This window comes from Diabrotica virgifera, chromosome 8, assembly GCF_917563875.1.
Source record: "Diabrotica virgifera virgifera chromosome 8, PGI_DIABVI_V3a".
Lineage (NCBI taxonomy): Eukaryota > Metazoa > Arthropoda > Insecta > Coleoptera > Chrysomelidae > Diabrotica > Diabrotica virgifera.
This window is the reverse complement of record NC_065450.1, coordinates 26,181,612-26,195,764: the sequence shown is the minus strand read 5'-3', so window position 1 is coordinate 26,195,764 and position 14,153 is coordinate 26,181,612. Positions and strand designations below refer to the sequence as shown.

At 32.2% G+C, this 14,153-nt stretch overlaps 1 protein-coding gene across 2 annotated transcripts in view; it reads right to left on the bottom strand.

Moving 5' to 3' along the window:
- LOC126890707 (zinc finger protein 570-like) overlaps positions 1 to 14,153 on the bottom strand; it is a 95,640-nt gene that overhangs the window by 65,428 nt on the left and 16,059 nt on the right. For both annotated transcript variants that reach the window (XM_050659873.1, XM_050659874.1), the window contains exons 3-4: positions 9,148 to 9,273; positions 3,225 to 3,341 (exon numbers count right to left, since the gene is read on the bottom strand). In XM_050659873.1, the coding sequence (XP_050515830.1) occupies positions 3,225 to 3,341; positions 9,148 to 9,273 (243 nt within the window). The remainder of the gene's footprint in view (positions 1 to 3,224; positions 3,342 to 9,147; positions 9,274 to 14,153) is intronic.

Genomic DNA, 14,153 nt, shown 5'->3' with positions numbered 1-14,153 from the left:
GGTACATAAATAACTATTAAACAATTTTTCGACCGCGGTACCGCGTGACAACCTGTGTATTTGTTATAAGGATTGTTATACGGATATATTTCTTTCGAGTAAGTTTGTGCAAAAAATCAAATCAGAATAATTTACCTAACGGGGGCGACGTTACAGACTATACTAATAAGTAGTTGAAACGGTCAAAACAAAGAAACGCACACTCCTCAAAAATGCACTTAGATTCTCGTATAATCAACATTTACTGAATCGATCCAGGAAGAGTCAACTCCAACTAGTAAAAGTTGATTTAAATTTTTAAAATCAACTTTTACTGCTCGTTGCAGTTGGAGTTGACTCCAACTAGTTGGAGTCAACTCTAACTGAGAATCAACTTAAACTGTAACATATATAATACTAGTGACCATCCATCTGGGCGTGATGACGTTATCGATAATTTTTTTAAATAAGAGTAGGGGTTGCGTGATAGCTCATTTGAAAGGTTATTTAATTCTCTATTCCGTAATATAAACATTAACATAATTATTTATACAGGGTGTACAAAAAAATTGTTCTTCTATTTGTCAAATTTAATCAAAGTTAATTTAATAAAAATTTTTTTCTGTACACCCTGTATAAATAATTATGTTAGTGTTTATATTAGTAAATAGAGAATTAAATACCCTTTCAAATGAGCTATTACACAACCCCTACTCTCATTTAAAAAAATCATCGATTACGTCATCACGCTCAGATGGACGACGTCACTAGTATTATATATATGCCAAAAAGTCCTAATTTAAAAATAAAAATCGACTTGTCTGAGGATTTCTCTTGAAATTTGCCCATTTTCGAGATATTGAATTTATGCCAACTCAAACGTCCTCACTTATACTAAAGTATCGCGCCCGCTTGATTAGCAATTAAAAAACAAAGGGGTTTCCGATATCATATTGCCAAAAACTCTTTGGGATTTCATCAATCAATGTTTAAAGAATATCTACCTACCTTGGCACCTTTGAAATTTTTAGATAAATGTCCGATTTAGGGTTAAAAATGGCCAATTTCGCAATTTTCAAAATTTTCAATCGCTTATATAACAAAAACTATTAACTTAAGGCTATGGGTACATAATTCGCAAATATTTTACGTGTATCCCTACTTTTTCTGTCTTTACACGGCAAATTACGTGTAGTAAAATTCACACTGGTATGGATATGTACACATTACTAGAATGTCATTCTACTTGAAAATGTCATCATTAATTTAAAGAGATGGGTTTTGAATGTTCTTGGATAACTGTTATTTTTATAATTGGAAATTATTAATTCAGTTAATAAATGTGATAATTTTTTCACTAACTATGTATTCAGTGATTGTAATAATTTATTTGTACAACAAAGACTAATACTCAATCGAGAAAAGAAGAAAAGTGTTAAAGTGATTTTTTAATAATACATTGTTATGGAACGCTTACAATTTTGAACATCTTTAACAACAAAATACTTGGATCACAGAATATATTATCCTGATGTATTCTCTGCTTGGATCTTCCACAAATAATACACAATAAATAACTTTTTATTAAGTTCACGTCTTAAATCAATTATTTATCAAATACACTATATTTCAATAATATTTAATCAATAACTCAACATATTCCCGATGCAATGTCAAATATTTAAAATTGTCACTGATTGTCAGTGTCTGACTGACAATATATGCTGACAATATTATATTCGGCTGAGTGCGTTTTAAGACAAAGATAGATTTGGAAAATATTACCACGGCATTGTGTTTATTTTTTTCGGATCCTGAAAAAACCAATAAATATTTTTGAAAAATTTAAACGCAGAATGAAAGACTAAATTATTACCGAGGGCTGAAAGTCCCTTAGAATAAATAAAAAGTTTATTTTGAATGATATATTTGAAATTAAAAATCACGCCATATTTTCTCTTAGTTTTTCACCCCTGTAACTTATTAAAATAAACATTATAGAAGTTCTCAGGGACTTTCGGCCCTCGCTAATAACGTGATCTTTCATTCTGCGTTTAAATTTTTCAAAAATACTTATTAGTTTTCTCAGGATTTGAAAAAAATGAATCCCCATTTGAATAGCATTGCAGCCGAAAATACGTACCGATCCTCTTAAGAGAAAAATCACTAAAGACCTTTTCTGGAGTTTGGAATGATTCAAAAAACTTAAAAAAAATTTGTTCGATGCAAAAAAAATAATTTTAGGAAAAACCCCTAATCTCTCCCCTCGCCTGGCAAGGTCTTATTCTCTTCAAAATCGCCTGTCACATTTCTTCTAAGTGACTTACTGAAACATATACTTAAATTTAAACCTTACAGGAGAAAGTTTATTTTACCCCCTAAATTTGCACTTTTCGATTCACCTGGTAGATACACGTGCACCGCTGATGCCTGCCAGGTCATGGTTTTTAGCCTTGGTGTGCTATGAATTATCACTATACAAATTTCTATCCTTACAGGACGACCGTTAGTCGGAGGGTTCAGTAGCTCTTAAGACTATTCAACGTGTCTTAGTCTGTTTATTTCTATATAGTGCATTTTTATTGTGATTGTGGTGTTGACAGTTGCGGCTCAGATTAGCGAATCGACCATATATGTAATTTTACTTACAGATTTGCGTTAAACTTATCCTGTTGTAAATATAGGTCTTAATTTTTCTCCAAAGTCATAGATAATATACATTTCGGTAAGCTATCTCTTGAGCAATCAAACCTCAAACAACAACAATCGCAAAGGACCACGAATATCAAAATAACACAAAATACCACAAAACAAGCGCAAAATTTAAAGCAAAATTTAAGAAATCATCCGTTCTTAAATGCAATCATGCAAATACGACTGAACGAATGAGATTTTTGCAACGCGAGTCTCGATAAAAATGCGACAAATGCGCTGTGCACAATTAAAACGCGGCAAGTACATGATATACGCATGATACTCGAGCACTCATATTTAGTTCAGCACTCTGTAGATACCGCATTTTAATTAAGTTACTACTTAAAGTATGGAAGTTAGGCACATACCGTATACTCCAATTTCTTTATTTTGGTGGTAATTAAAAAGATACGACTTTTAGACATTGTAAAAGCATAAATAAGTTTACAAGGAAGCCACATATAGCGCAAAAACTCGATTTTAAATTTTTTTCAGATACCGCATTTTAATTGAGTACGGCAGCATACATATATTTTTATTATTTATCTCACCTGATGTGTCTTCAGTCTCGCAGTCTCCAAAATCATGGGAAGTGGATGGTTGATTCTCTATATATCTTGGATCATCTTCAACGAACTCGTCCTTAAATTCAGCTTTTACTGCCCTATCTAAAAAAATGGAATTGCATCAACGTGTTTAGTATTAATTAGAGTTGTATCAAACCGTATGTATTTGTTACTAAGTAACGGGTACCTTACCAGACTAGAACATTCGTAACAAATCGTTACTCCCGCATTTATTTCGTTAATCGTATCAGATATTGCTTTATGACGTTTTAATATTAGCTTACTCTTGGAGGTAATGCATACAGAGTATTCGATCAGGACAGAAACGAATTACACAGTAAGGTAGGTAGGGAAGGCGCACATACCATATACCCCAGGCTGTGGGTGAAAAAACGTGATATAATTCAGGAATTTTTGAAACCTATCAGGTGTTGTAAAGGACGATGCCAGGAATAACTTCTACTAAAATGTAACCAAAAATATTGTGCGCTTTTTTTAATTGCGATTTTCATTTGTTATATTTGCAACTTTTAATGATTTTTAATTTTGTAGCTTAGGATATTGATTTTGGAGAAAATCTTTTTAATAGAAAGTTGTAGTAAATTAAAAAACCTACAATTTAAGCTATGGTAAGTTTAATTTCGTTAATTGGTTATTGCAAAACAGCCTGCGAAAGGTCCAAAATGGCCGTTTTTTACAATTGCATTATTGATTGTACAAATAAGTTTTTTATTTTTTAAAGCTTTAAAATGAAGATCTTTCAATTCCAAACATAAAAAAAATTGTAAAGCCAGATTAACGAATTTGTTGGTTAGATATTATTAATTGTTTATCCCAAGAGGTCAAATTTAATGTCGAAGGCTATAACTTTTTGAAAAAAAAAATCGTAGAGAGTTGGTGAAACATCCAATCTCCTTCTAAAGAGTTATATTTTCATATTCTGATGTAAATAAATGCGTAAAACATTTAGAGCTGAAGCGGCCCTGTACATCCTATGAGTTTTTAACTTACAGATTATTGTTACTGAAGATGAAACGAAGATTTATAAAAAAATAAAAAAAATTTACGACCAACTGAAGCCGAGATAATTTTTGGGTTTGAAAATAAGGGGGCAAATTTCGTTATAAACATTTAGAGCTGAAGCGGCCCTGTATATCCTATGAGTTTCTAACTTACAGATTATTGTTGCTGAAGACGAAACGAAGATTTATAAAAAATTAAAATTTTCTACAACCAACTGAAGCCGAGATAATTGTTTTTTTTTTTTCTGCCTTTATTTATAACAATTAAGAAGTTATTTTACAGTCATTGACTAAAGAAAGACTTACATTATCTTAAAATAAAAATTATTATAAAATATAATTACATTTAATTATTAAAAATTATTTTTTAAATCGGTGCTTTTGCAAGCGGCCGAATTTTGCAAATCGCCCGGCTCGCTTCAAATCCGCGCGCTCGGAAAATTTTTACGTAACTTGTATTAAATTTTGACAGAAAACAATTTAATAATATTACAATTATAATATACAGTCTATTTACCACTGTAATTGTTTTCTTGATAAACTTTTATATGTGAAATCCAAAAAGAATAGTCACTACAAGAAGAAAAATTTTTTATATTGTATAGGTATTATAGTAAGAAGTAACATTATTATTATTATATTTATATAACTATGAAAAAATTCAAAATATAGTTTATATATTTCATATATATGTATCATTTTTGTAATATTATTTCTTCAGCAAAGTTTATCAAGAAAAACAAATACAGTGGTAAATAGACTGTATATTATAATGGTTATATTATTAAATTGTTTTCTGTCAAAATTTAATACAAGTTATGTAAAAATTTTCCGACCGCGCGGATTTGAAGCGAGCCGGGCGATTTGCAAAATTCGGCCGCTCGCAAAAGCACCGATTTTAAAAATAATTTTTAATAATTAAATGTAATTATATTTTATAATAATTTTTATTTTAAGATAATGTAAGTATTTCTTTAGTCAATGACTGTAAAATAATTTCATAATTGTTATAAATAAAGGCACTACGACTTAAGCAAAAAAAAACAATTATATCGGCTTCAGTTGGTTGTAGAAAATTGTTATTGTTTTATAAATCTTCGTTTTGTCTTCAGCAACAATAATCTGTAAGTTAGAAACTCATAGAATGTACAGGGTCGCTTCAGCTCTAAATGTTTATAACGAAATTTGCGCCCTTATTTTCAAACCCAAAAATTATCTCGGCTTCAGTTGGTCGTAGAAATTTTTTATTTTTTTATAAATCTTCGTTTCATCTTCAGCAACAATAATCTGTAAGTTAAAAACTCATAGGATGTACAGGGCCGCTTCAGCTCTAAATGTTTATAACGAAATTTGCCCCCTTATTTTCAAACCCAAAAATTAGAGGTTTAAAAATGTTTTACGCATTTATTTACATCAGAATATGAAAATATAACTCTTTAGAAGGAGATTAGATGTTTCACCAACTCTCTACGATTTTTTTTCAAAAAGTTATAGCCTTCGACATTTGACCTCTTGGAATAAACAATTTATAATATCTAAGCAACAAATTCGTTAATCTGGCTTTACAATTTTTTTATGTTTGGAATTGAAAGATCTTCATTTTAAAGCTTTAAAAAATAAAAAAAATTATTTGTACAATAAATAATGCAATTGTAAAAAACGGCCATTTTGGACCTTTCGCAGGCTATTTTGCAATAACCAATTAACCAAATTAAACTTACCGTACCTCAAATTGTAGGTTTTTTAATTTACTACAACTTTCTATTAAAAAGTTTTTCTCTAAAATCAATATCCTAAGCTGCAAAATTAAAAATCATTAAAATTTGCAAATTTAACAAATGAAAATCGCAATAAAAAAGCGCACAATATTTTTGGTTACATTTTAGTAAAAGTTATTCCTGGCATCGTCCTTTACAACACCTGATAGGTTTCAAAAATTCCTGAATTATATCCTGAAATCGACCTATTTTTCACCCACAGCCTGGGGTAATAATGCAAAGACTGAATACAAGGCAATATACTGGAGGCAATAACTCAAATTGTCAGAAAGAAGGAAATGTTAGTGTGTAGGACGCTTCACCTGTGGTAAAAGGACCTGGTGAATATCTCCTGTCCTTCACACAAGAGGGGAACCAGCTTCTATAGTGGTTGATATAATTAGACTCTGATATTCTTTGTCGAGTCGAAGCAAGGTGTAAATCGGTGTTGAAATGATTAAAATACGTTTGGGATAATTAGTTTATTTAAAACAATCACTGTTATTTACAAGTATCGTACAAAATAATTATTATTGTGGTTACTACAACAAAAAACATACATAAATTTGCTATGTACAATTGACAGTAAAGTGAACCGCGATTTAAGAGTGAAACATGTGATTAATAACGAGTGAGAGAAAATTCGCGTGAAAAACCGTGTAATGTGATATGAAAATGCGAGACGTGAATACTTTCAGAGTTGAGCGAGAGACGCGACCGATTAGCTCGGTGGTTGACGAATGAATCATTGAGAGACGAGAGACTAAAAACGACTAAAAATAAGGCCTTTCGCACACACAGCTACTAAAAAGAAACTAAACTAGTTGGTAATCAGAGTTATCAACGGGTTATCAACTATGGCTCGCACATTACGCTACCGAAAATTAATAAAACGAGTCACTTCTTGACTGTACTTTGTACTGAGTAGCTTTGTTAGGCGGTGTTTAAGTTTATATATTATGTTGTCCTGAATCTATTTTCTTGTGAAATTTTTGTAATTAACTAGTTTTTAATGGGAAAGAAGCCACAATTTTACTAAAAAATAATTTTATTAATATTTTGACGTCCAAACCGGATGCCGTTGTCAAAGTACAAAAAATATTAATGAATTAAACAAAAATGTTGTTGCTTAGTAAAAAATTCTTCTAATAATTTATTTAATCTGACTCATTTATATCGGAAATTTAGACATATGTATATTATACATTTTAACGTAGAAGACTTTAAAATCATATTGTTGTTATTATTTATTGTCACCGTTGCATGTAGTTGTATTTTTAAAAGCAGATCACATGTCATGATTTTTTGTGACGGATATTCTTGAGTTGGGGTTGATTTCATGTAATCGAATAAACTATCTTTCAGTAGAGTCGTCCAAGAAACGCAACTCATAAATATTAGCAATATCATTTTAAAGTCTTCTACTTTAAAATGTATAATATATGTCTGAATTGTCGATATAAATGAGTCAGATTAAAAAAATACATATTAGAAGAATTTTTTACTAAGCAACAACATTTTTGCTTAATTCATTAATATTTTTTGTATTTTGACAACGCATCCGATTTGGACTACGAAACGTTAATAAAATCATTTTTTTAGTAAAATTGTGGATTATTTCCCATCAATAGGTACTAGTTAATTAAGTTTATATAGGCACGGATGTTTTCCACTTCTTGCATTAATTTCATATTAAACGATTCCGCCGATTTTGCGTGTTAAACTTTAACAAAATATCACAAAAGGCTAGAAACTAGTCCCCCAGCGACCTGCATGTCCAGTCCGCTGTCGACTGATCATTCCCGCATTATAGACCGGCTGCTAACTAGTAGTGCTGTGTGCGGACGCTCATTAAAATACATGGACAGTGACTACTAAGTAACTGATTGGTAACTAAAATTACCAACTGGTTTCTTTTTAGCAGCTGTGTGTGCGAATGGCCTAAGGATTCCTTTTTCCTTCGGGTTCAAAAGCGAAAAGAAGGGGAACTCATTTATCAAAGTCCTAAGCGTGTCTAATTCACTGGCGGATCCAGGGGGGGTGTCACGGGGGGTCATGACCCCCCCATAATTGTAAACCCACGTATCCTAGGGTTGGTAAGACTAAGTGACCTTGCATCAGAGAAAGATAATTAAATCATCCTCAAGACCCATGACCCCCCCCCCAAACAAAATTTCTGGATCCGCCACTGGTCTAATTTAAGTTTTCAGAAGGAAACAGAAGCTTTAATTTTGTCCGGCAGGGACAAAGCTCCCTATTGATTTTAGGAAACATAAACCTGAAAGGGGAGACAGTTTAAATCACACATTGTTAAGTTAGAGATATAAAGATTGTTCTCAATTTCGACCGAGCCTCTGGGAAACAGGATGTGTCTTAAACTCGAGTAATTTCATAAAGCAAGGGTCTTTGTATCGCAGACCACCCTCCAGAAGCAATGTTTTCTCGGAATTGGTTGATTTTGGAAGCTACAAAGGGCAGATGTGTTCGTTTGAAATTATCAATGATTCGACGAATTTTATTAAGATTAATCTAACAGTTAGAGAGGTATATGCAGCAGAGGTAAGAGAGTGGGAGAGGGAAAGAGAGATAGAAAGTGTGTGTGTGTGAGAGAGAGAAAGGGCTATTCATGTGATGCAGCAGTCTGAAGAGGATCTACCACATAATAGACTGTATGAAGGGGTGGAATTTAATTGGCAGGCAGAGAGCTGTGGGTGTATCCACGAGCATGACTGCGTGCGGATGGACCCTTTCACTATGAATCCAATACACACCAGGTCATCCTTAACCGGACACGGCCTGGTACAGTCTTTAGAACAATAAAAAAAAAAGATTACGCATCAGTAATGCGATACAGGATAATAATAAGTAGTAATGAGAGTCGTATTGGAACACAGACTGCTCAAATTAAACCTGCCTACGGAACTAAAACAAACTGCCAGAATGAATCAGTAAGTTTACATATTTTGTATCTATTGTGACTGGCGACCCAATACGATATTTGATGCTAGTATCAAAACTAACTAGTAACGATACAATAGTAATGAGTACTAAATGTTAAAGTAACGAATACATATTATGGGGATATATAATTATTTTGACAACTCTACTAATTATTATTACTTATCTTACCTGAGTTGTAATCATCTGACTCATTCTTCAATCCTTCCAGATCAAGGGAAGTGGACGGTTGGCGCTCTATATATCTTAGATCACCTTCAAGGAACTCTTCCTTAACACCAGCTTTTATTGTCAGAGCTAATGAAAATAGAAATTACAGTTTATTCTCATACCATATGCACTGGATGTAAACATTAGTTGACAGTGATGTCGTCACCAGCAACGAATGAGGCGGCGACTTGGTTCAGGTTTTTGTTATTGTTGGATAACAGTTACTTATATAATCGCGTAAATGATTCATTATGGTCAGGGATCCCAGGCCCATTTTCACCATTTATTACTAACAAGCTAATTTTTCCTGAGTAGCTTCATTTTGACGAGACGGCCAACTTTGGTTCTTACAACAATTTTTGTTTGTGGTAGCTAACAGAGGTAGCAGGGGTAAAATATGTTGATATGACGATTCTCAAAAATGTATTACTAACTGGGTTTGTTTGTTAATTGTAAAGATAATTATCTCAATTATTCGAAAAAATATTTGTCCTACAAAATACAAGGTCTTATCAAAGTGCCCCCTTTCCAACATGTATAATTAACGAGGTCATAAAAAATAATTACTAACCATCTGATTTTTTTCTGTTGATTAGTTAATACCTATTTATATAATTTAACACCCACATTGTCCTACAAATTGCATGGTACGTTATCCTGGTCTTAAGTTCAAAAGTTGTAGTAAAAATATCCGATATAAAAATAATTACTATCCAGCTGAATCTTGGCGAATAGCTTAGTTTCGATGAGACGCCCAACAATTTCCTGTATAAGAATTTTTGTTTGTGGTAGCCAATAGGGGTAGCAGGGATAAAGTATCTTAATTTGACGATTCTCAAAAATTTGTTACTAACTGGGTTTTTTTTTGTTAATTCTCAAGATAATTATCTCAATCAACAGAGAAAATATTTGTCCTACAAGTTACAAGGTCTTATCAAAGAGTCCCCCTTTCCAACATGTATCATTAACGAGGTCATGAAAAATAATTAAGTACTAACCATCTGATTTTTGAAGTTATTCTTCTTTAGGCGCGATTGAGAGTAAAATTTTTCATAAATCTGCGCGCCTGCGCACACAGACAGTATGTAGTTCCTTGCTAATCTTTCAAGATAGGTCTGTATGTATCTGTATCCGCGCAAATAAGTCATTAAAAGAATATATTAGTGTTTTTAGTAAATGTATTATTTATTATAATTCTTGTGTTTTTGGAATAATAAAATATTATGTAGGTATAACATTTTTACACTGTCTATTTGTCGCCGTGTTGTGTAATTATATCCGAAACTTACGTGTCAATTACAAGGACCTCGCTGGAGTAGTTGGTAGGGCGTTAGATCCGAGATCGGAAGGTCGCGGGTTCCAATCCTGAGCGATTCATATTTTTTTTTATTTTTGATTGTTTTAATAAAAATTTTTTGAAAGTGGTAGATAAGACAGTTAGTTTAATATTTAAATAAAACACAAATAACCTGTTAAGTATATTTACTTCGTTGAAATTACCCATATAATAGAAGAATAAATTCTTACGTGCGTACAAAGTACACACACATTCTTTTTTTCTGTTGGTTAGTTAATACTTATATAATTTAACACCCACGTTGTCCTACAAATTGCTTGGTCAGTCATTCCGGTCCTCCAATTAAATACACACAGTACGTAAATCGTCTAGCTGGACATAGGGAACATACATTATATATATTTAGATACATAAATACATACATTGTATTATATTAAGATAATTGTGGCAACTTCGCTCTCTCAATGACAATATAGTTGTTAGCATTAAGGGGCGTTAACCTCAAAATTGACAATTAATTTCGGGTGACACAAATAAACGTCAAAACATGACATTGTAGTAGAACTATTTTTGACCTAATGGGAAAACTGTGTCTGTTTAATTTGGTAATTAATTTTTAAATAAAAGATTAAAAATTAAAGTAAAATTATTAATTCATCAGTCATAGTCTTTGGTTTTGATTTATTTATGGACTGCCTTGCATTCAAAATTACTCATTCTATTCGTTCTATTCTAACAGCTCTATTGCACCAGAAACTAGTACTCGAACAGAAATTTCAACTAACACAGGTTAGCGCAGTTGCCACAATGATCTCAATGTATATTCCCTATGTCCAGCAGAACGATTTACGTACTGTATATGAAATTCATGAAATTAAAAATCAATTTATTTTCTGCTATTAGAGCTGAGTTACATTAGTACAAGTAGGCATGCGCACAGCGTTGTTTACAGTGTATTAGCAACAAATATAGACACATAGGCATTTTTATTAATTTTTTGTGCGCATGACAATTCTTGTCACACTAGCTATACATACTTGTTTTCTTGTCGGACATTGTTTTATTTGGATGAAAAATACATGTGATACCTTTTGTGATGTATGTAAATAGGTAGTGTTCGGAACGCACTCAAGTTGGTAATATTGTTAGAGTGACGTGACAGCGACAAGTATAAGGTAGCGGAAATAAAACCATTCTGAATCTAGACACGATAAATACAAGTTGTTTCATTATAACCTCTCCTCCAAAGTTAACCTAAGAACCCTACCACGTGTTACATTACATGGTGCCGAAACCGAAACCAAACCGAATACGTTAAGAAAAACATATAAGAAGCATAATGGAATTCAAGGCAGCAATAAAATCGATGCAAATGTCAGGTAACTTGTATGAAAATTGGAAATTCTTCATACAAAGATTCAAAAACTATTTACAAGCGGCAGAATTAACAAAGAAACCTGAAATAACCCAATGTACACAACTACTACAGTTAATAGGGGACGAAGGGTTTAAAATATTTTACACGTTCAAGTTCTCAACCGAAGAAAAAGACAAGTTAGAACTGCTAATAAAAAAATTGAAGCACACTTTAAACCAAAAAGCAATGTCTCAAATGCAAGGTATTGCCTGTTTACCAGAAAACAAGAAGAAGGTGAGTCAGTAGACAAATTTATAACAGATATTATTCGCGGTGTGCAAGTACTTGGAAGGGAAACGAGAAACGACCGTGCGCGAGTCGCGGAGAAATATTGCAACTATCTCAAATAATTCATATTGTCAATTGAAATTGTCAAATTGACGTATATTTCATACCTTCTGTCATTGAAGCAGAAAAATTATATATTGCTCCACAATATTGATATAATTGGCCAATATAATTGAAAGTGCGAATAAAAGTACATAGCGTAGAAATAGAGGTCGCTTTGCCGAACTTGCACGGTCCCAATAAACAAGGCAAAAAATTGTGAGCTAGAGAATTTGGAGGACAGTCTGATTAAGACTTGCATAACTTGTGGGGTAGCAGATGAAACGATGAGACAGAGACTATTAGAAGAAGATGAGATGAGCTTGGAAAAAGCAATCAATCTGTGTAAAAGTATAGAAAGTTCGAAAATCCAGTCTGAAAAAATGAAGTCAGAGGAGGTACACTACATAAAGAAAAGAAACTTCAATAAGAAATATGCAAATAGAGCCCAGTGGGAACACAGAAGAGTTAATCCAACTAATTCGAAGTCCCAAGACAGCCAGTTCAATGGTAAATCTGGAAGCAGTTCAGGGTGCAGTAGATGTGGAATGGAGCACAGAAGCCAACCCTGCAATGCATATAAAGCTAAGTGTAATTCATGTAATAAAATAGGGCATTACGCAAAAGCATGTTTTCAAAAACAAATTAAATATGTAGATGATTCAGAATCAGATGATTTGTTTATAGGCTTGGTAAATACTGAAAATAGCAATTTTGATGATGATTTCATGATAAATTTTAAAGTTAACATGCATAAATTAAGCTGTAGATTAGATACATGGGCAATAGCAAACGTAATATCAATAAATAAGTTAAATTCTCTAGAAGTTAATGTTGAACTACAGAAAACAAACTGCAGGTTAACAACATTTTCGAATGAAACACTTAGGGTCATTGGAAAATGTAGTTTAGAATGCAAATATCAAGATAACATGTACAACATAATGTTTTATGTGGTAGAAATTAATTCACCAACGGTATTAGGTCTTCCTACATGTAAAGCTTTCTGAAAATAATTTGTTTTCTAGAGAAGTTACATTTAAAAATGATTACTCTGATGTGAAAGAAATATTTAAAGAAGTTTTTTCAGGTATAGGCTGATTGGATGAGCCATACAAAATCGTGCTAAATGAAACTGCACAACCAGTTATACATCCTCCAAGAAAGATCCCACTACAGTTAAAAGATAAACTAAAACTTGAATTAGCTGAAATGGAGAAAAATGGAATAATTGAGAAGGTTGATGAACCTACAGATTGGGTCAACTCTATACTCTTGGTAAGAAAACCAAAAAATAATTCCATAAGAGTTTGTATAGATCCTAGAGACTTGAATAAAGCTATCAAAAGAGAGCACTTTCAACTCCATATGATTGATGAAATAGCTGCAAATTTGAAAGGTAACGTTTACTTCAGCAAGCTTGATGCCTCAAAAACATTTTGGAGCATAAAACTTGATGATGAAAGTAGTAAATTATGTACTTTTAACACTTGCTATGGTAGATATAAATTTTTAAGACTGCCTTATGGCATTAGTTCAGCAAGTGAGGTATTTCACAAAAGATTCAGTAAAATATTTAATATGGAGGGTGTAGAAACATATATTGATGATTTAATTGTTTATGGCTCATCAAAACAACAACATGATAAATGTTTATATTAAGTTTTAGAAAGAGCTAGGATAAATAATGTCAAATTTAATTATGAAAAATGTAGTTTTGGTGTCAAAAATATAAATTTAGGATTTAATTACAATAAAGATGGTCAAACTGTTGATAGTGATAAAATTAAAGCCATTCAAGATATGGAAAAGCCAGAAAATAAAAAAGACATACAGAGACTATTAGAAATGATAACGTATTTGTCTAAACACATAAAAAATTTGTCAGACTTAACCGCACCCCTTAGGGAATTAATTAACGAAAAT